At 40.4% G+C, this 23,260-nt stretch overlaps 3 protein-coding genes across 9 annotated transcripts; 2 read left to right on the forward strand and 1 right to left on the reverse strand.

The window, feature by feature from the left end:
• The first annotated feature begins 1,157 nt into the window (after positions 1-1,157).
• ucp1 (uncoupling protein 1) lies at positions 1,158-6,423 on the forward strand. 2 transcript variants are annotated; one of them, XM_086032840.1, is made up of 7 exons: positions 1,158-1,320; positions 2,301-2,446; positions 2,526-2,736; positions 3,490-3,687; positions 4,389-4,490; positions 4,566-4,746; positions 5,596-6,423. In XM_086032840.1, the coding sequence occupies exons 2-7, from the start codon at positions 2,321-2,323 to the stop codon at positions 5,708-5,710; spliced, it is 933 nt and encodes a 310-aa protein (XP_085888966.1). In that variant the 5' UTR covers positions 1,158-1,320; positions 2,301-2,320; the 3' UTR covers positions 5,711-6,423. The 2 variants fall into 2 exon arrangements, with proteins under 2 accessions (XP_085888966.1, XP_085888967.1); XM_086032841.1 differs by having other exon boundaries at positions 1,180-1,320; positions 2,277-2,446.
• On the reverse strand, positions 6,418-11,975 carry elmod2 (ELMO/CED-12 domain containing 2). The gene is made up of 9 exons (XM_086032842.1): positions 11,810-11,975; positions 10,396-10,545; positions 10,165-10,193; positions 8,935-9,032; positions 8,728-8,857; positions 8,253-8,386; positions 7,970-8,038; positions 7,701-7,834; positions 6,418-6,943 (listed from the first exon to the last, which is right to left on the reverse strand). Exons 2-9 carry the CDS (start codon positions 10,538-10,540, stop codon positions 6,792-6,794), a joined length of 891 nt encoding a protein of 296 aa, XP_085888968.1. The 5' UTR covers positions 10,541-10,545; positions 11,810-11,975; the 3' UTR covers positions 6,418-6,791.
• gprin3b (GPRIN family member 3b) lies at positions 6,557-19,039 on the forward strand. 6 transcript variants are annotated; one of them, XM_086032836.1, is made up of 5 exons: positions 6,557-9,390; positions 9,451-9,608; positions 10,323-10,501; positions 13,889-14,090; positions 16,617-19,039. In XM_086032836.1, the coding sequence occupies exon 5, from the start codon at positions 16,672-16,674 to the stop codon at positions 18,478-18,480; it is 1,809 nt and encodes a 602-aa protein (XP_085888962.1). In that variant the 5' UTR covers positions 6,557-9,390; positions 9,451-9,608; positions 10,323-10,501; positions 13,889-14,090; positions 16,617-16,671; the 3' UTR covers positions 18,481-19,039. The 6 variants fall into 6 exon arrangements, with proteins under 6 accessions (XP_085888962.1, XP_085888960.1, XP_085888961.1 ...); XM_086032834.1 differs by having other exon boundaries at positions 6,557-9,608; XM_086032835.1 differs by having other exon boundaries at positions 6,557-9,556.
• The last annotated feature ends 4,221 nt before the right edge of the window (positions 19,040-23,260 follow it).

The following is a 23,260-nucleotide window of genomic DNA, read 5'->3' on the forward strand; positions in this document are numbered from 1 at the left end:
ACTAACAATTTCTTTTTGCAAGAAATGACTTAGGTCTTCAAACCCTAACACAGATATATTACCTCAATAATTAACACAAAAAAAATGAAAATATAAACATGAAAAAATACTTTAAATTATATAATTCCTTTTAATGCCATTTATTAACAGTAATATTTACCTTTGGAGCACTATTATATGATGGGTATGATAAGTTTTAAAAATGTAATTACTAGCATAATAAATATAAAAATGTATTGAAACACTTAAAAAAATACGCCTATGCTTATAAATATTTCTATCATAAAGAAAAGTAACAAATTATTGGATCATTTTTAAAAAACAAATAATAATAATGCTGCAGGAGTGAGCTGTTCCAAAATGATGAGCCGCAAGTTGGAACGTTACCATTTTACATATGTTTTATGGAGAGATTGATATAAAAAGTCTACACCCCTATCCAAATGTCATTTTTCTGTGATATAAAAAAAATGAGACCAAGATAAATAATTTCAAAACCTAAACGAAAAGCAATGTGACCTTATAGCCAACTCAATTGAGGAAAAAAAGAAATTCAATACAGGACGTACAAATAACCGAAAGTGTGTGGTTGCACAAGTGTACACACCCTCATAACCGGAATGTGACTGTGGTCAGAATGAACCAATCACATTCAAGCCTCTGATTACCCCTGAGTAAAGTTCAGATGTTCAAGTAGGCTTTCCCTGACATTTGTGTCATTTTAGGTTGTAGACTTTTTCCTCTCCACTGTACGTCATGTTTCTCACGTCTGTGGCGCAAGGCGTTATGAAAGCATGATGCAAAAAGCTTATCTGCTCCACTGTGAACTTCAGTCACAACTTTTACCTTTGTCGCCATTATGCCTCCCCCACCCCCTCCCCCCCGTGCCATTAGAAAAAAATGAATGAAGAACGAGAAGCGCAGAACAGGCGTAGTATCACAAGACTTTGTTAAAGTTTCCAATTGATGTGTTAATATTGGTTAATGATGACAGGGAATGGCATTTTGCTTGCCATGCAAGTCACAGGTTTCAGTGGGGGTGGGGGCGTAGTGGGGGTGGTCGAGATTGACGTATGACAGGGTTGTTTGTTTGAAGAGTGCTCAATTGAACATTGACTTTTTGACAGTCGCTGGACTTTTGACTCAGGGGGACAGTAAGTAACGCCTCTCGCTTCATGTATCATAAAGATGTCGGAGGGGGCGGAGGGGGGCGGCATGAATACATAAATAACGGAGCCAAACCACATCCTACCTGCCCTTTATGGATTACAATCTGCTAATCCTGCCTGGCTACACTTGAGAATCCACATTTCACGCCAGGTAAGTCAACTTTTTTTTTTTTTTTTTTTTTAAATGGCATTCGTGTACATACTTTATAAGGTGTGTTGCAATAGTGTTTCCAAACATTTATTGAACCAAGGCACATGGAAAAAAAATCTCACGGAACACTACCAAACACAATTCTCAATGTGCCGGGTATGTATTAAAGTAATAATAATAACACAAACTGACATGTGAAATGTGGGCTTGTTTAGTTGAACACTTTGCTATTATTCTGTTTTATGAATGGCAACTAGTTAATTGGGCCTCCCCATATCTAATGGAAGAGCATGTAATTGTTCTGCCTGTCACTATAAATTGCTGACATAGAGAGTTGAACATGAACAACGTATACATTACGGTCGTACTATGTCACATGCCTTGCTCAATATGATGATGAAATATTAACGGTTGCAGTTTTTGGGATCCCCTGAAAAGTGATCATTTCGGAGCTATGAGGATTCCACCCAATGCCGCCATACATAAATTCCTTTTTTTTTTTTTTTTTTTTTTACAATGACTATTTGTAGGAAATAAATATTTTTTGGGCAAATTAAGTGAAATTGGATGATTTCTTGCAGTACCCTAGATGAGATCTCATGGCTCATTAGCCACAGTGGTTGGGAATTACTGCTTTACAGTATACCCCGCCAATAGCTGTTTTTCCACTTTGGGGTGTCCTCACTTTTGTTGCCAGTGACTTAGACATTAACGGCTGTGTGTGTTAACTTATTTTGAGGGGAAAGTAAATTTACGGATGTATAAGCTTTACAATGACTGATATACTTACTTTTACAAGATTCATTTAGTCAGGCCATAGCCTTATCTAATAGGGGAAAAAAAGTGTTTTGATGCCACCTTGTAAGTAAATACAAACCTTTTGGGGCGAGAAGTAATAATTTGCAGATTTTGGCTATTTGCGTCCGGGATTGGTCGTGATCCCCGGCTGTTCACAGTATACCGACTTGTTTGTGTGCAAGACCTCCAGATTGTGGGCGACATGGTAGGCCTGAAACCTTCAGACGTGCCCCCACCCTTAGGGGTGAAGATGGCGAGCGCGGGGGCGGCGGCGTGCATTGCAGACATCGTCACATTCCCCCTGGACACAGCCAAAGTCAGACTGCAGGTAAGCACCAGTCTGTGTGTGTGTGCGCGCGTGTGCGTGTGATTAGGATGAGTCCTCAAAACACGCCTCTCGAGTTCAGATCCAGGGTGAGAAGCAGGTGGCGGCGGCGGAAGCCAAGCACATCCGCTACAGAGGCGTGTTCGGGACCATCAGTACCATGATCCGCACCGAGGGTCCGCGTTCGCTCTATAACGGGCTGGTGGCGGGCCTGCAGCGGCAGCTGTGCTTCGCCTCGGTGCGAATCGGCCTCTACGACAACGTCAGAGATTTCTACACTGGAGGAACAGAAAGTACGTTTTTAAATATCAAGCCAAATTGGGTCAGTAATGGTTGAAGATTTAGGCCGCAGGGATGGTTTCACTCAGGAATGTGACATTTTGCAGGCATGGCTATCACAAGGAGACCCACCAAAAAAATTCTCAAGAAGCCGTACTCATAAAGATATAGGAAGTCCGCTATTTTGAATAAAGGCGGCCATTTTAGGGTCCATTTGGGCATTTTTCACTTTTCCAAAAGATTTTGTCTTTTTGCTAGCAAAAGGGAGCCGCGTATACTTGACGGATGGACAAAACTGGATTACTAGTTTTCACTGTGTGTGTTCTGGTAAAGTTTGGGATTTTTCATAATAGTTGTATTTCATTTTGACTTTTCCTTGTTTTTTCAGTTTTAATTAGTTTTTATAGTAGGTCTGTTATTTGTATTTTTTTTTTTTTTTTGAAAATTCATTTTATTTTCGTTTTTATTATTTTTAGCATGAAATTTTCAACTGTTTGACCTTCCTTCTTTGTACGGATGTACAGCAATAGTGACATAAATACATTTCAAATGGACCCCAAAAGCTCATGAGTGATATTAACTGACAAAGATGAAAACAACTAACTACTAACTTTTTTTTTGCTGTAATAGCTTCATGAACATGAGATGTAGTTTCAGTTTTTTTTTTTTTAAAGCATTGTCTCTTTCATTTGATTTTGTTAGCAAAAACGTTTTTTCAATTTTAGAATTTTCGTAAGGTTTCATTAACTCTACTAACCTTGGTACAGACGCAGGAGTGCTCATGCGTATCCTGGCCGGCTGCACGACGGGCGCCATGGCGGTGTCGTTCGCTCAGCCCACCGACGTGGTGAAGGTGAGGTTCCAGGCTCAGATGAACCTGGACGGAGTGGCGCGGCGCTACAGCGGCACCATGCAAGCCTACAGACACATCTTCCGCAACGAAGGACTGCGAGGACTCTGGAAAGGTGTGTTGTGACTATTAGAAAAATAATGCTGTTTCGGAGGTTCATGCTAGGGGTGGGATTGTACAGCCACGGTACCGTCCGTACCTCGTTTTTTGGCCACGGCTACTTGATGTAGACGTCTGGTCTTGGCCTGTGATCCAAGACACCCACTTTTGGATGCTGCTATTGCAACTTCCCGACACACAATTTGCCAGCTTTGAAAACTGTTTAGTGGTGGTTCCCCATCCAAAGCAAAAATAAAAATAAATAAATCATTTTTCAAAACACAATATTTTCAAGCATCAGTGGGGAACCCTCTATTTTCATATTATTTGTTGCAAAACTTTCACTCATTTAATCCAAAAAGTAAACAAAAAAATTACTTAAGTGGCATTTATAGACAGGATAATCAATTACATTTTAGTGAATAAAATTTTTAGTCAATTTTATTTATTTTTTTACAGTTTCTGCACTGTCAGCGTTTGAATTTTTAATTATCATAATTTCATCATAATTGAAAAATGACAGCATACATCATTCAAAGCAAAACCATATGGCACTCAATTTTCGTATAATTGCTTTCATTTGTCTACATTTCCATTTGATTTAATTGCATATTTTACAGTATGTATATATTTTGGCCTCTTCAATGACAACGGTTTGTTTTGGGAGAGTCACACCAATTTTCTGCCATTGTGTTGCTCTGCGCCGACCCCCACCAGGAACGTTGCCCAACATCACCAGAAACGCGCTGGTCAACTGCACCGAGCTGGTGACGTACGACCTCATCAAAGAGGCCATCCTGCGACACAAGCTCATGTCAGGTGACGCACGCACCGACGCAGCCCATTGGCCCGGGGCCCTCACACCCACGACTGATAAGAACCCGCTCCCTACAGACAACCTGCCGTGTCACTTTGTGTCGGCCTTCGGCGCCGGTTTTGTCACCACGGTGATCGCCTCCCCGGTGGACGTGGTGAAGACGAGGTACATGAATTCGCCGCCCGGTCAGTACCGCAGCGCTATCAACTGCGCCTGGACCATGATGACCAAAGAGGGGCCAACGGCTTTCTACAAGGGGTGAGTATGGAAAGCCCTTGGAGCATTTAGTCCCTAAGCTACTAGAGTGCTGGGCTGTTTGTGCACTAGTACGCGCTCGGTGTAGGACAATTCTGCGCACTAGTACAACAACTTGCGCTTAGTCCAACTGCGTTTAGTAGTGATACAAAATTATAACACTCTTAATTATGAGAAAAAAAAATACGTAAAAACATAACTAGGGACGCTCCGATCGTAATCAGCCAATTTGCGTGAAAAATTACATGATCGGAATATTTGATCAAAGCCTTTTATTGCCAATCAAAAATCCGATCACCCGCAGCTCATGCTTCGCAGTCTACAGTCTACGCTTGTGTGGCCAATGAAAAATTTTTTTATTAATTCTTGAGTAATTTTTGTTTCTGACAAACTTCTGCCCATTCATCAGTAATATAGTGAATATTTACTTCCAAAGTCAATGTGTGATTCATGGTGCCCCTAGTAAAAAAATGAGTCTGGAGTTGAATTACTATTATGATTTTTCTTTTGAAATCTAAATTTCTCACTCATTTTGTTTTAATTCAGTTTGAATTCATTTTTAGAGCAAGTTTGTTCATTTCTTTTTTTTCTTTTTTTTTTAGAAATGCTTCATTTTAATGTAGTTGTTAGTTTTAGTATTTATTTTATTATACTGTATATATGGAGTATTTTAGTGCAAGATAAAAAAAAAAAAGATCATAATGTATTGTGTAATAACTCAACTGTCTTACTAGTGAGAAAAAAGAGTCAACTCGTACACGGGCAATTCGTTGCACTAGCAGGATTCCAAATAAATGAACTGTCACACCTCCACTCTACCAGCCCATAACTTTCCTTTTTTGTGTCTTTAAGCTTTGTGCCGTCCTTCCTGAGGCTCGGTTCGTGGAACATTGTCATGTTCGTCTCCTTCGAGCAAATCAAGCGCGCCATGATGGTGACAAAGAAGCGATTTGATGCCTCCAACTGAGCCTGAATGCACTGGACACAGCATTAGGTACACTGGGTACCCCTCTGAGAAATGATGGGGTAATCAAATAATTTATTGTATGTTTATAAGGAAGTAAATGTAATAATACAATGGTATTTTTCAGATTAAATTGTACAATATATAATTTATTGAAAGTCTTAAATAAGGGAATACAACACAAGTTAAATGATTTTTGTTTTGAATGACATTTAATATTCTAAAATTATTATTTTGATGTCGTTTGAGAAATGTACTAAATGTGCCGAAAAGAAAGCAATTTCAATAATCAAATAGAATAAATACAATGGAAAGATGTGCCTTCTAAAATACAATATGGAATATGTATTAAATAGAAGTACTATATAAATATAAAATGGAAATATATTTCATAACGCTGCCTCATCGACGTTCTTGAACATGCATTTTTAATAGTATCAACGTATTTCTTGGTGTTATTGAAAACCATACTATGGTTTATTTTACTACTACATAACAGTATTACTCCTCAGAGATAAAATGTAAAAAAAAAAAATGTTTTAAAAGTGTACCTAATGGTTGTGTCCAGTGAGTGTGATACACTGTGTATGGGGTTGGGTCGGGGTTAACGTTTGCACTTTAATAAGACGTCCAAATCTGCCCAAATGTCCTTAGTACTCACATGTAAAAGATGTTTATATGAATACAATATATAAACAAAGTTCACCTCGTTTACACTCTTCTGCGTGTGTGCCTTTATTGTACAATTCATATTCCAACAGGATGGATGTACAGAGAATACACATACAACAATGTCTTTCCAAAACAAACAAAAATAAAATAAAAAAAGCATTGGTCACATTATTACGGACATAAATATCAAAATCCTGAGATGGCCAAGTAAGTGTTATTTTGTATTTTATATATTACCATTATTATTGGTTAGCTGACCAAAACTTGAAAACCATTTCCATTGCTGAAGTGTCTTTGGACCCTAATCATCATCATTTTATCATAATATGGCTGTTATCTCGAATTTCCAGAGGTTTGTGCTTGTCTTGCTCAGTCCTTCCAGGATGGTGTTCCCCCTGGTGTAGTGTTAGGTTTAGGACGGGGCTCTCAGAGTGAGAGATACTTGAGGATCCTCCAGAAGGGTCCGGATGACGTGGTGAAACTTTTCTCTGTACTGGTTGAACAGCATGATGCTTTCAGGTTCCTCCGCCAGCCAGAATTTATCAAACTCAAACGCCAGGTAGCCTGCAACATAATACACGGATTTAGATTGTAGAGTATTCCACAAACATGGCCGACATGCTTTGCGATATGTTGAAGCAACATGAAGCGCACTTTTAAGCTTTGTTCTACAAAAGTGGCCGATGTGCCGCACAGAAGAAATGGATTATTGTTATAAGTAGGAAGAGGAGGATTATTTTCGAGCAACATAAAGCTGTTGGGACATTCCACAAAAATAGATGGCATGCTACGCTAAAAAGGCATTATTTTTAATCCCGACATTTGTACCATTTACAGCGTATTGATTTCCCGCACACTGGACTATTGTGCAGTATTCCACAAAAACTGTAAAAACTATGCAATATATTTCCAACGTGGGTGGCAGACTAGACTATTTTCTAGCATTTCATAAAAGTGCTGCGCAAAAATATTCTGCGTTTTTTTTTCCCCCTTGAAAATTGGACAATATGTAGCAGATGACTGTGTTTTGTGTTTCACGGTAATGGCAGCCATCCTGCACTTTTTGTTCCCCACACAAATGATCTGTTCTATCGTATCGTCGCTTTCCTGTGAAAAATCACTTATCTCCAATTTTTGAAACTTTTTAAATTTTCACTTGAATGCAATGTCTGTAACACGGAAACGTGATTCATGTAAAAATAAAAAAATGGGAAAAAAATGGAGATGAGTATTTTTCACATGACGGCGACGATATGATGTTTAACTTCTCCCATAGTCGCTCAAAGAAATGGAGTCCCATCTCGAAGTCTGGTGTACTCACAGTAAAGCTGATGAAAGTGTCGTAGTTGGGGGGCACCCGGCACCGTGTTGTAGAAATGAGCTTTGAGAGCGCCGCTTTTCAGCAGGCTGTACGCCATCTCGGTCAGGTTGATCCCCACGATGGCATACGAGTACCTGGAATACACATCAGATATCATGTGACGGCTTTGACAGGCAGTGGTGAAACGGCCTCCAATTGCACAGCGTAGCCTTTCACACACGGCTCACGGGGGGGGGGGCTAGACAAAATGAAAGAGGCTTGTGTCTCACCCCAATTTGGGATGGTTGGCATGAGACAGGACCAGGCGAGCTTCTTGTGTGTAGTGTTCACTGAAAAAGCTGTCAAAAAAAAAATAATAATAATTAAAGCAGTCAGGCAAAGCAGCTTTATTTATGTATAGCATTTCATACACAAGGTAACTCAATGTGCTTCACTTTAATTCAAAGTACAACATTAAAAAAAACATTTACAAACAAAACCGTCTGAACGCAAAGTAAAGGACTAAAAAGTAGCAGAACAGACGCGTGTAAACCGCCCTGAGAACTCACTCACAGAAGGTTTGTAAGGCCCAGCACTCCCATTCCTCGGAAGTCCGTCTTGGGGTCGTCCCCTTGGAAGCCGATGTCCCCCCACTGCTTGGTCACCCTGGACTCCAGCGTGACGCTCGGCATGAGCAGCTCCCAAAGCTGAGGGTGACGCACTATTTGTCACGTGGCGGGATTGTGCAAAATTCAGAATGCGGCGGGGGAAAATCCGAGCACTGAGACCTCAGAATTCTTTACGAGACTTTGGATCCGTCAAAAAAAAAAAAAAAAAATAAAATACAATTACGATTTCAAAAATAGGTATGTATGTATCCTACTTATGCATTGAATCCTTTCAGTGCTTGTTCTCTACTGGCCTATATTATTTGGAATTGGGGAAAAAAATAGTACGTTTTTGACGTTTCATGTTTGATCGCAGTGCTTTTGGTGATTTTTTTTTTTTAGCGTTCTGCCATGGTATGTCCATCCTTTACCGTACACACCTTCAACAGCATGGCCTCGTGTTGCGAGTTCTCTGGGCTGAACGCTTGCTTCCTGACGTCTTCAACAGACACGTACAGGCTCTTGTATCCCGTTATCTGCAGGAGCGACGTGTGCAGGCTTTCCTTGAAACTAGAAGGAAGGAAGGTACGTTATTTCAACTTAAAATCACCTGCCTGCTCGGTTTCCTAAAGAGTGCGGCGCCTTACAGTAGATTTGTCTGCATTTTGATGTTCTTCTCCTTCATTATTTGCTCCACGTGTTTTTCCAAGTGCTCCTCGCCGCTTTCCACAGCACCTCGTAGAAGCTACAGAGGGAGAAGAAAGTGTGAGGAAAAACACACAAAAATAATTGCTCTGTTATTTATCTTTCGTTGTCTGTATTATTATAGTTTGTTCCTTGTGCAATTCATTGCAAAGATTTTGGTTTTGCGGTTTGTATTGTGTAATATAAGTAAAAAAAAAGTTTGAAAGACTGAAATCAGGTGGTTGCCCAGGCTGGAATATGTAAGGCGACTAGGTTGTTGGCGCTGCCTCGCGGAACGTCGAGGGGCTGTTTCATCCGAACTGGAATTAACAGATGACCCAGATTGGGCAGTCGTAGGATCGTCCAGCTCAGCTTCCAGACGCGGCTGGATCGGAATTAAGTTTTGATCGGGTGCATCAGTGAGTACTTCATCTCCTCCATCCTCCAATGAGAAGTGGCTAATAATGGCACCGTTTTAGGATCATTCTGGGGTCTGGCTTCAGCAAGGTCAAAAAAGTGGAACAGAGTCAACAGATGGAGGTTTCCTTTCTTCTACAATCGGTGATTTGGCCTCAGAATCCGTAGGTGAATTCATCATTGAGGTAGCAGGCTCAAGTTTAGCAACAGACTGCCCAATGTGAGTCATCATCAGATGCCTCAGCGAGATTGACGACAGAAAGTTTGGAAATGTCCTCCGTCCCTGCCAAATACAACTGTTTTTTGCTCTTTGTGATGTGTTCTGCACATATTGAAGATAATTCTGAAATACAATCATTTTCAGTTTTATCAGAAGATTGTAAAGTGCATGGAAGAGACGAACGCAAAGCGGCTATAGCTGCGCCTGTAACAAATTCAACAAGTGACCCGTCAAATTCCGAATCTGAATCAATCACCTCCGTCCTACTAATCTTGCCGTAATATTTACAATGTTTGAACAATTAAATCCTAAAATCTAGGATCCCGCTGTTTGAAAGTCTTAGTCCATGCGCATTGCTGTAAAGGATGTCCGGTGTAATTGCTGCAGTTGATGCTGCAGTAGAGGAATGGAATGGATGGGTCCTGTTTAGAGTGCAGACCTTTGCACCACTGATAATTGTGGTGTTGTGACATGGGTTGAAAGGCTCCCACCATGACATATATTATCTAGGCTTGGCCAATAGTGAAACTCTTGACACATAGCATTATCTGCTTACCTTGCTTTTTGAAGACTTCAGCGAGTATTCTGCAATGGCACAGACACTATCGTGAGACACTAACTCAAATTCAACATTGGGGAAAAATGATATATTGCTGTTGTTGGGCCAAAACCGATGTCCAATTTTTTTTTTTTTTTTTTTTTTTTTTTTTTTAGGTTCCTGAAAAAATATTTTCAAGCTGCAAGGATTCTGCCAGATGCCAGCGTTGTCTAACTCTATTATTTCTACCTGTATTTATTGTTCTGGCCGCCCCCGGCCCGTATCCGGAGCATATCCTCTGCAGCTCGCATGTCCCTGTTGCCTGCCTGATGAGCCACTTGAGCCAGTACCTCAAGTAGGTTGTGTACACGTACTGCCAGATGTACGCCAGCATACTTCCTGCAATGCCAACAGACAAAAATGCTTGACTACTAAATGAGTGACTCAAATTCAACATTTCATTTACGTTTATTTCCACAAAGTTGAATCAGAATACAAAATTGTTTTACATTGTGAAAAATGGACTCCCTCTGAAGCTTAAAGCTTATAAACCGGGGTCCAACGATTTGAACCACAGAAAATGTTAAGAAAAAAAACTGTTATGTACAAACACACACATACACACAGTATATTCAATTTCCATATTGCACACATAGTCGGGTGGTACAGTCAATTGTAAATCAACATGTCTGTTACTAAAACTATGAGTGCCCTGTATTATAAATCCATCCCATTATAATGAAATGTAACCACCAGAGGTGGGCATTTTACTACATTTTTCAGGTCCCTTATCTGTCAGCGGCCAGGGTGCCCGTCCGTCATTCGTCAGTCCGTCATTTTTCGTGACAAACTGAATTGTAATGGTCAGTCCGTCACTTAAGTCCATCACTTATAGTCCGTCAGAAATCCGTTAGTCCGTCAGCCGGTCCGCCCAAAAAAAATGTTAGCAAAAAATGGCTTCCATAATGTAATGTGAACACTGTACAGAGTAAAATACAAAATTAAATGGGAAAGAGTGAGATTGGTTATTATTCCTTATTTAAAAATGGAAGGCTAGTTATTAGTTTAAGGGTTTTTCATGTATAAGCAGTAATAAAACAATTAACAATAAAACAACAACATATGCTAAAATATTAATATTAATTTTAATCATTAGTTACAACAAAAAATATATACTGATGCATATTTGTAGCTGAGCTAAAGTGAGCATGGTGGATATTTATTATTTGTAGTTTGTTTGTTTTTTTCTACTACCGGGCACTAATATTTCCGACGTTAAACCAACATTGCGCTTTAAATATTTGGTCATTACGTTCATTCGTTACAAGGTGAGCATGCGCAGAAATGTTGAGCTAGCCCCGTGGCTAAATCATTGCTAATACAAACACACAAACAGTGAGCTGATACAATCGCGGGTGTGCAAACGATCGTTTTCACTGTGCTTCTACGCAAACAAGCAGCAATCGTGCGACTTGCTGAGAAGTCTATGAGCCAACTAAGTCGCTTCGTGCCCAATTTATGACAGCGAAAGCGTCGTCTGGACAACAGGTGAGGTTGTCACCCGGGCGAGCAAAACTGTAGTGCGCTTCACTCACTCGGCTAAGCCTGTTTAACACTAGACACAGCCAGTAAAAAGTGTTTGGTTGAATTTGGTTTGTCTTACCCTTCTTACTTTCCTAATATTTAAAAAAAGAAACGTATCCAAACTTGAACAACCATCCGGAGTCGACGAATCTGCAGTAAGTGCTGGCGCATAACAGCCTGTCGTCGCGGCACTTCCTGTAGCAGCTTGAGTTACCGGAAGTGGTGCCTTTGACCTGCATGCGTTCGCGAGGCTATGCTAGTGGGGGCAAAGTGGTCGGCACAGTACATGGTTGTGAACGGCGCAAAAGCAAAAATAACAAGGATGCCTGCGCATTGTGGTGCGTACGGTTGCACAAAACGCCGTACAATCACACAAAAGAATCTACAAATAACTTTTCATAGGTTAAGAATAATTTGGGCTCATTATTCATGATTAAATCTTGGTGAGAGCTTGCAGCTTGTGTTGTTTCAGTATCTGCTTGTCTTCTAAAACACTGATGCGAGCTAGCAGCTTGAGAGTTAAATACTACAGTCAGAGAAGTAGTATCAGCATTTCTGCATTTGTAAGAGTATATACTATAAGTCCCAGGTGAAGCGTTACTACAGTATTTTGAATTTGCATGTCATAGTGCTTCTAAAAAGAAACATTGTAATGAACGTGACGTCCGTGGATGTAGCACGCTCGCCAGTGTTTCATTAGCATGCAGTTAACTATTTTCATTCCAATTCATAAACTGGCCACCAGATTCCGCCACGAGACCGTCTTAACAAGTGTTGCGTTTGATTGCAAATTGTAAATGTGTACTTGTGTGACTGATTGATGTGGGCCTCAATGTGTTTGGTATAAGTGTATTTTTGTTTAAATATTTTAATATTTTTCTAGTATATTTTGTATTGATTCGTAATTATTTTGTGCATCTAATAATAATAATGATAACAATGTATCATTTGTATATTGTGTCATTGCACTTAATGATATATTACTTTTGTTGTTTAGATGTACTTGACAATGTGGACATCCATTCATGCTAACTTTGGGCGAGAGTTGGGGTACACCCTGAACAAGTTGCCGTTCAAACAATAGGGACCAAGTTCCACCGGGAATAGTAAATAATTTGCGACACCCCCAGCCCTGAAAGGTTTCTAATTGTCTATATTGATTGTTTAAACCCAAAAGTATGGTCCGAAAACACTTCAGTATAATTTCAAAGTCATCTTACCACATGACTTGAATATAGCATTTATTTTTCGGACTTTTACTTCTTATATTTGAAATCAATCACTTACTACTCCTTACTTCTTTTTTCATCTGGCATAATTGACAATCATGGCGACTTACTATATGAGGTGGAAGAAACAGGAAAAACTGCAAAATGTAGTAGCATGCAGGAGCATTAATGATTTCAAGTATCAGATTTGGAGAAGCAAGATATTCCCCATTAATGGCCTTATTAGAGAGAATTGAGTTTTCGGCGAATGCGTTGTCTCTTGTGCCAGCCAAAAAAGGCCAGCCATAAGCTTCTTATTCTTAAGTTGTATCATGGGCTAACTGAGCATTTTTTGTTAGTCAGTTCACAATGTTAGCAAAGCCATGTTAGATCTGAAACAATACATAAGATGTAAAATGTAGATTGGTTTTCCCCCTCAAGTCATTTTATAAAAGAGCAAAAGTATTATGTGAGCAGAAGTGATGTTTTTCCTTTGAATCAAGTTGTCGAAAGGAGTATTGTATGATCAACTGTTGAAATTCATTTTTACTTTTTCATTTGTATTTACGTCTTAATATGCATGTTTTAATGCATACTGCAGGACAACACCTATCTTTAGCTGTGCATTTAGAAAAATATATTGAATAATATACATCTCATGATCTATTCATTAGCTATAGGTTTGATTTCAAGTCTGCACACACTCACGCACAGTATATTCAACATGGTGCATATTACACGTTTGAGTCATGAATTGCACGTTTTTTGTGTGAGATTATTGCACGTCATAATAATCGACTGCAGATGCATGAAGCTGCTGTGACAAAAAAAAGAAAAAGAAACAATGGCCCCACTCATCCATTCATCACTTATGTTTGTTTACTCTGATGCACGGTGCACACACTTGACTCGACCAGCCCACCGTTTTTTTGTTTGTTTTGTTTTTGCAGTGACTCACTGCAGCTCTTGTTGAGTTGTGTGCGGACCATCGCCCCTCACCCCAAAAAGAAAGAGAAAAAACTGCTTCTGGTAGGCAGCGGGAGGGCGTGGCTCATGTCACCGAGTGTGTCTCTCCATATTCAAGCTTGGGCTTCTTCAAGCCTCCTCATCTCTCGCCGACACGGATGCGCCAACCGCAGCGCCCCCGTCAAGGTAAGCGACCCTCTCGCTCTTGTTTCCACACCCCTTAATGCACACACCACGATCGCGCCGTGCTTTGTTATTTCGTCGCGTGCACCCGCAAGGTCAAACCCGCATAAAATAAATAAATAAATAAATAAATAATAAATCATGTTTGTGTTTGTGGGTGAATTCATCTAGCCGCAAAATAACGGAAACGCAATTCCTAATTCTTGAATGAATGAAATCGAAGACGAATGTATTTAAAGGCAATGTGGATGTTTCCCCATCAATGTTTGCTCTGTGATGACAGACGGGTGCATGAATAGTGGGAGGGCGAACACAAACGCTTCAATTGTCTGCCCACTCAGGCACCTGCATGTTGTGCGTGTGACCCTTCCATGGTTTGAAGCAATGATCACTGAATGTGGTCGCATATTTAAAAGCGAAAACAAAACTGATGGTGTTTGTGTTAGGACTACAACTGATCGCCTTCAACAATGTCGTCAATGTAACTGATAAATTAGTGATGGAGTCTGTCTGTCTATCCATCTATCCATCAACAGTAGTATCCCGGTGTTTCCCAACTCTTAAATTCAACAAATCTCACGGCCTACCAGCAAACAAAAATGTCAAAATAAGTATAGTGCATAGCCTACTGGATTTAAATAATGATACAGTAAGATATGCAGGTTAATCGTACCTTCTAGCATTAAGTGGAAGAGCGTTTATTGGTACTGACTGTATGTCACTATACGACACTGTCATAAATAGATGATATAAATAGATACAGTATATTACTTGTAATAAATAAGTAATCCTTTTCCGAGACCTGCTGATCTCTCACGGCACGCTAATGTGCGGAAGTTGGAAAAGTTGCAAGTAACGAATGCAAACCCTCAAAAGTGTTGAAACTGTCATATACCGCACTACAGCCTATCACCACTAAACAATTTATTATTAGTTCAGACTAATTGTGTAGCGTTCCCCTTTTAAAAAAAAAAAATGACTCGCAGATTATTTGATTTGGAAAATAATGCACCCGGAGTGCACATGCACAAGCAGTGAAGACTCACCGTAATAATCCAGGCTGAATTTAGCTCCTCCCTGACATACAGTACAAAGCTTGTCTCGTAGTTGAGCTCTCTCACTTCAACAATTATTTGTAAAAGTGAAAGACCATTTACCAAGACCATATGACCAACTGTACTACTTCACAAAAAAATACAAATATGTGAATTTCTCAGTAAATAGCAGAGAGGTTAAAACAGTTTCACAAGTCTGACTATCTATCTATCCATCCATCCATCCATCCATCTAAAAAGATGTTCAAGAAAAATGATAAAAATATACAAATCAGGTATAAGAGAAAAAACAAACAAAAAGAAGACGGCTATTTTTGGATACCTAGAGTATACAGCACATGATTAGCTTCCTATTTTATTATTATTATTATTATTATTATTATTATTATTATCATACCATAATTCAAGCCTGTATTTAGAATAAGGGGTAGGGCCAGTTACGGTAAGTCTTGAACGTCTTTCCTACTCCAGTTGAACATGTGCGTTTGGTTCAAAATACAAAATCTTCTGTTGCCTTTCTTTTTTTTTTTTTTTTTTTTAACTTTATGTTCATCATGTGTTAATTTGTTTTGTATATGTTCATTAAATAAAAAAAAATCAATACCTGTCTGACAGTATAAATTAAAAAAACAAAAACAGCCACTATTTATTGCAGTAAAAGCAGAGACATTGATAACTCTTGAATTGAATCTCTGGTGCATCTAATAAGTGGTCAGTGAGGTTATAGTAATGCTTCTGCTCATGTTTATTGATATCTGTCTCTATGGCAACAGCAGGTGACAACTGAATGACGCATTGCCACTAACAAGAATAGTAATTCCAGCAACATAAAAATGGGAGCGTGACGACTCGGTGTTTCCCAACCTTTACTGAGACAAGACACATATCATATTACATAGTGTATTATTTTATTTCTTTTTCTTTATTTCTTAATTCATTTCATTTTATTATTTTTTTTAGTAGAGGAAGAACAGTAATAAAATGTTACAAAGTTAAATGTTTAGATTTTGTCGAACCACAGTTTTTGCTCATTTTTTTTTTAGTAGTAAAGCCTAAATTATTCAACTTTATATTTGTGCTTTTAAAAGATTTTCGTCACCTTGTTTCATGTACCATGATTCAGTCACATAATTATTTAAGTATTTGCTATGACTTAATGTTTATTTTATTCAAAACCTTTTGTACATTTGAAATGATTTTATCTGTCGCAGTTTACTGATGTTATGCGAAAACAAATTAGTTGCACACTGCTGTTGTATTTTTTTGATCCCAAAACTTGATGCCTATTAATAGTAAACTGATTTATTGTTGTTGCTTTTAGTAGGCCTAGATCAGGGGTGCTCAAGTCCGGTCCTCGACGGCTCATGTTTTTGGTGCATGAATGATCAGGAGTCAATATTATTAGAAGAAATAGAGGGCCCTAAAAATCAACTTTTGCTCTGAATGATCGCTGCTGCTTTTTCTCCTGCCGCAGGAGAGTGCACATTTGGATTACAGCAGCGATTCAAGCCTGACTACATCCGTCCAGCATGGGATCCAACCCAAAAAGGACGGTGACCGTCCAGATGGTGCCTCAGCTGCCCGCGGCGGACATGCTCGCCAATAAGGAGTCCAACGCCAACTGGACCACGGAGCCCAACCTGAAACCCTCCCAAGTTTGTTGCACATCGCCTGGCCGCAAACAGGATAAGACAGAGTCCGTAGTGCCCGTTAGCACCCTCAAGAAAACTGAGGACATGTCAAGCAAAGGTGTGGCTGAAGTGGGAGAGCTAAGAGATGCTAATGCTAACATTAGCAACATGTTAAGCCTGGCTGATGAAAAAGCATTTAAGAGCCCTGGCTGCCAGGTAAAAACGGCCAAGGACGAGGCTACCGTCAAAACCTCAGCACGGAATATCTCATCCAACCATAACAATGACTCGAGACACCTAGCGTCTGAACCGGATAAGGAGGGTGCTGCGAGGAGTGTGTCACTTCACAAAGACAAGGACAGGTCGAGCCCCAAGGAGCCCGGTCACAAACGAAAACACTGCGTTTCTCTTCAAGAGACACCCGAGTTCAAGCAAAGCACGGAAACGGTGCCCTTGCTCAACTCGAATTTGCCTTCAACCAACAGCCTGGACATCAACAAAATACCTGTAGACAAAGTATCCGTAGACAAAGTATCTGTAGACAAAGTATCCGTAGACAAAGTATCCGTAGACAAAGTATCCGTAGACAAAGTATCCGTAGACAAAGTATCTGTAGACAAAGTATCCGTAGACAAAGTATCTGTAGACAAAGTATCCGTAGACAAACACCAGCCAGTACCCTCGCAGACGGACACCTCCTTGCCTCTGGCGGCGCAAAAAGTCCAGAAACATCAGGAAAGTCTGACCAAGTCTCACTGTAAGCTCTACAGGGAGGCCTCCACCATGACCTCCCCTCGACTGCCTTCCGCCGTGGTTGACCGGGGCTGCGACGCCGAGGTCCAGGCGGTAGCCAGCACCAGCTGCAAGGCCGTGTCCACCAGCCCTAGCCTGCTGCCCATCAGGCTGAACACAGCCGCCCTTGAGGAGGCACAGAGCCTCACCGTCGTCTACCAGTCCGATGGCAGTTTGGGCTTCCGCCAGATTGGACCACCGATGAATATGCATTCACCGCCAACCACAGAGAAGCTCACCGTTGAGGCGGAAATGTGCCCCGCCGCCGCAGTCGACTCCAAGCTGGGGGCGAAGCCTAAAGAAAGCGCGCCAACTCTCAGCAGCATCCAGCCGGTCTATCAGATCAACATCGAGCACAGTAATCGCAAGGAGCCAGAGAACAGAAGTGCGGTGGGAATAGCCGTGACCAAATTAGAAGAATCCCAAAAGACGGATGTCCCTACCAAGTCTGGATGTACAGACAATCCTGTTACAGCTCAGATCAAACTATCAACAACCGCAAATACTTCATCCAAGTTTGAGGAAGCAAAAGGTACAAAAGACTCCGAAAGTGAGGCCAATTCTGGCAAGCGGCAAACAGAAGTTGAGGAAAGCGATGATGAGAAGCAGACGCGAAAGAGCGTCCACGACGTCGTCTGGGATGAGCAGGGTATGACCTGGGAGGTCTACGGCGCATCCGTGGACCCTGAATCCCTGGGCTTCGCCATCCAGAGCCACCTGCAATGCAAGATCAAGGAGCAGGAGAGAAAACTGATCGCCCAGACCTCCTTCCGCAAGTCCATCACCGGCCTGGACTCGCCAAGGGCGGGCAAGAAGAGCAAGCGGCGGCAGCACAACCCATTTCAGTCCATGCTGCGGAACGTGCGACGCCCCAACTGCTGCGCGCGCCCCCCTCCCTCCGCCGTCCTCGATTAGAGGTCGAGCAAATGTTAAAGTCTCCCACCCTCCACCACCAGCCCCCCAAAGTTCAAGGCGGTCGCTGTAGTGAAGCCACGTGATGGGACGGCGCTTCCTGTGAGTATCCCAGAATGTCGTAGACTAGACTATTTGTGACATTTGTCATCAAAGGAAGTTAAACGGTATACAAATGAACAACACATTTTGATAGAAATGGATATTTAAATATAAAAAAAGAGAGGATATGTCTATAAAAGTGAGAATGTCTATAAACTCATCCAAGGCAATAATAGAGAAACGCATGTGTATTAGTTGCAATGACAATGCAGGTCGTGCGTATAAAAAAGGTAGCTGTTACAGAGGGTATGATTTATTGTGGAAGTCCTTGTGCAAAAATATACGAAACCAACATCTCACCACAGTTGTGGAGATGTTCGGGGTCCAGTATTTTGAAAGTCCCCACAACCCAACTTTCATGAACATTTATTTTCTAGTGCCGTCAGAAAAAGACCAAGAGACTGTATGCATTCATGTCTGTTTACTCTTTGGTTTTCTATTAAAAGATGATAAAACACAAGTCGAGTGTTACACGTACTTTATTTCTCACATTCATTATTTGAAGACCACGGTGTTTAGGGGATAGAGCACTACCTTGAATAATTCCCTTTCCCCCCAAAGAAACAAGACTGCTAAATTGTCTTTGCCCGTCACAAAATCACATGCGTGTCTGAAATGTTAACAGAATCACATATGTGTCTTTGATGTTTACAAAGGACGGTTCGGTTCGTTGAAGACTGCCAGAACTGGGCATTTTACAAAAAATCGGGGTACCCTTCCGCCGTCCGTCTATCTGCCTTTTTGTCCGTGCGGAAAAAATAATAATCGCCTATAGGCCGGTCCGCTTATGATTTTAAACAGGCTTCTGTTAGCGCCGCAAACCACCCCCCAGCCCCCCCCCCCCCCGCTGGTAAAGTTTTCCCTTTACCGTTTATCGCCTACAAAATGGGCATCCGTCGTAGGCGGATAGACGGACCGGTCCGTCACATAGGCAAAATTGCCTTTGTGGTCTGCAAAATCCTATATGTGTCTTTGATGTTTATGAAAACGGTTATGTCTCTGATGTCTATGAAAACGGTCTGTTGAAGACTAAATCCTCTTCAAAATTGATACAAATAGGCACAGATCTTTGATATTTGCGGAAATATCTTTGTCGGGTTTGTTGTAGACTCTGAAGTGTCTTTGAGGTTTACAAAAAGACCGGTGTCATTGATGTGTACATAAACATACGGGCGCATATTACAGCGTTTTCAGATGTTTTGGCGAAAACATTCAAAGATGTTCCAGTTTTTGTTATGGGAGATTGAATTAAATCTGTCCGACTTGCACGTTGTGCCCGGTGCAACGACGATACCAGGAGGCTGATATTTGTCTTAACAGGCACGTCCCTCCATGTTATTATCATGGCTGTGATTGCTGAGTTATACGGACAGCTTGTGCAGTGCAGTGTCGCAAGCTGTAAAAAAAAAAAAAAAAAAAACCACTCGTGTCCGGACACCTCGGCTCACAAGTCACACGTGTCCGCTTCCTCTTCACACACAAAACATTACGGTACTCCGTGTGTGTGTTTGTTTGCTCGCACAAACGGGGAAAGCCCAGGTTTAGTTAGCAGCTACAATGAAATCACTGAAAGTCTGCCAGAATGAGTTGGAACTCCATCTCTCTGCCAGTATTATCAAAATATGACTTTCATTTTTGGATTCAATGAAGCATTTTCAAGTTCAAATTGACATCACGTATATAAAGTAAATCTTGAGATTGTAGCTCAGGGGTTTTGCGGGCAGTCGTACAATTTAATCCTGCATAATCCAGGATTTAAATCTGCAATTTTGAACCACCTCAACCACTAATAAAAGTTGTGCTACATTGTGCTGTTTTATTATGTGAATACCGGTCGATCTGTTTCTCAAGCAAAAGACAGTTGATAGCTTGAGTCTGTTCATATTTCAAAAGAATCCTTTTTAACTGGATTGAATTGAATAATGCATGACTATTAATGGCAAAAATCAGGAAATGGCTTTTTGTGAAGATGTACAATTTAGTGCTGAGCCTTGGTGGAGGTCTCCGCTCTCTCTTTCTGTGCCTTTGTATGCATTCCTGCCTTCAACTTGCCTGGCCCATTTTCTCTGAGACTGTAATGAAGCAGCTGAGCTTCCCAAACAGCGGAGTGATTAAAAACCTTCTAATCTGCGGAACGAAGCAGCATGCGAGAGCTCCTTCCTCTTGTTATGTATCCGGGCGTTGTGTCGCTGAGAAAGTCGTTGCTCGTCTTCCTGACGGCCGATCCTCTCCCGACGGAATATGTGGCCTACATTTTTGCGGTGCTGCGTTCGACTTGAGCGTCCATCAAACCAGCCTGTTTTTTTTTCTTCCACTGCATCCCTTTAAGTTTCTAATAGTGGACTTTTTAAAAAAATATATTTTTTTAGATACAAACATGTACACATCTGTGATGTTAATGAAAATAAATACTTGTCTTTGTTTTGTCATGTTTAATCATGTTTACAAAATGTGTTAGCTTCGTTGAAGACGCAAAATCGTGTTTTCCGTTTCCAAAATCATGTGTCTTTAATATATGTCGCTATACTGTGAAAAACATGTATCTACAAATTTGGAATCAAAATTTTTTTTTTCAATTAATGCAATGTCTCTAACGCGGAAAAACCATTCATGTAAAAATAAGAAAAATAAAAAAAATTTAGATATGAGATAAGTGTTTTTCACATGACAGCTACGATATACATATACATATATACATACACACACAGCTTCGGGAAAATCAGAAAACAGGTGGGCCGTGATTGGTTGTTACCTGAGCCCGGAACAACTGTGATGTCATTTCCAGTCGATAGAATTGACAAAATGGCCGCCCCTGAGATGGTTAAAAACGGTTGGATTTTGCTGCTTAACTCATATTCCACAAACGCAATATTATTCAGAATGCCATGTTTAGACTAGTGAAGGCGCATAGAACATAATATTGCCCAAAAAATGTGGGGGTTGACTTCCACTTTAAGTATTTAGTACTTTTCTGTTCATTTACGTATTTTTCACTAGAATGGACCAATTCACGTGTCTTATTCATGGGCAATCGCATCGGGGTGGCTCAGAGCAGAGCGTGCAATTTAAGTGGGTAGCGTGCGTCCACGGGATTATAAATTTTGTTTGGCTGTGTGCGTCAATGACCGTGAGTAGGGACACAGAAGTGCCTGGTTGGCATTAATCATTACTTTTGGCGCCAGAACGTGTCATTAGAGTGTTCTGTTTCGTCTCTGCTGACCGCCAGAGGCGGCGCTTCCAGCACGGATTACGTGATGTTTATTAGTTAAGTGTATCGAGTAAGTAAGCGACATCCGCTACCTCAAGTGGTATTTTTGTCTTTCAGAATAAAGCAATATGCCGGAATTGATAGAGTAACGGTATAAATGTTACTAAATTAGCAGCGTTATTGGTACCATTTGCAAATTTACGCATTTGATTAATATTATCATTTATCATTTGTTTGTGTTCATTTACCAATGTTTAATTTTTTTTTTCTCGCACTCAAAATTTCTTCTTTATTCTTTTTCTCTGTGTGTGTTTATATATTTTTTTTAAATTGTTCTTATACCCCCCTGAAATATTTGTTTTGGATTCATGACAGGGCTCACATTTTGTTCAACTCTGTATTTTAATGTGTCTCAAAATGAAAAGTACATTTAATTTCAGTTTGTATTTTTGTTGTTTTAAATGAAAGTGACATTTAGTTTTTAATATTACAGTATTATCCCATGCAGCTTGACCGACCCTTTAGATTAGTTAAATCCACAAAATTAGAGTTCGGTATTGACTATATTGCATACATTTCAGTCTATACATATACTACGTTTACAAAATTGTTTTTAGTTTGTTGAAGACAATTATCTTCATTAAAGATACACATATCCCATATATGTTGTGTCTCTTTGCTGTGCGTAAAATCATGAAAACTGTAAGGTCCGTTGAAGACTAAATCATCTTAATTGTTGATACAAACACTGTGAACACGTACATATCTATCTTTGTTGTTATAAAAGGTAGATTGATGGCGAGTAAAGGCACCTGTAAACTCTTAAATCTGTCCAACTGGCTCATTTGCGCTTGGAATTTGGACATCTTCACACACAAACAAGCGTACACAAGGGTCACCTTCTGTGGCTTCATTAGCGCTTGCTGTATTATGGCTCACAGATGTGGCCATAAATCACAGTGGCTCCTCCAAGCGAAGATCCCCAAACAAACGAAACACGTCGCATTTATCAATCCGCAATATTTGCCCCCGAAAACAAGCTCGGCGAAAAACCGTCATGCTATGAAAGGATTTTTTTTTTCAGTTTGCCTTGGTCTCCTTGTCCCCATGGATCCATAAGCTGCTTTTGTTGCATCATCTGCTCTGCCATGCAGAGAAAATAAAAAGTAAGTACTAATCTGTAAATAAGAACAAATAGAAGGAAGGGACAAGTGTTCAAGGCAGGAAAAAACAAACCATTCTCACATGAATTAAATATTCAAAGTCAAAGCAGCTGTATGCAAAAGTGGGACCTAAACAAAACAATTTATTATAGTTAGATATTATCGACCAATTAACTTTAATTAACATTACCGACCAATCACAGATCTGTCTGAAGCTGAGCCATGATTGGTCGTTATCTGAGCCCTGAGCATCCGTGATGTCATTTTCAGTCGACGGAAGTGACAAAATGGCCACCCCTTGAGATAGCTA

This window comes from Filicampus tigris, chromosome 6, assembly GCF_054856515.1.
Source record: "Filicampus tigris isolate MCC_2025a chromosome 6, RoL_Ftig_1.0, whole genome shotgun sequence".
NCBI classification, from domain to species: domain Eukaryota; kingdom Metazoa; phylum Chordata; class Actinopteri; order Syngnathiformes; family Syngnathidae; genus Filicampus; species Filicampus tigris.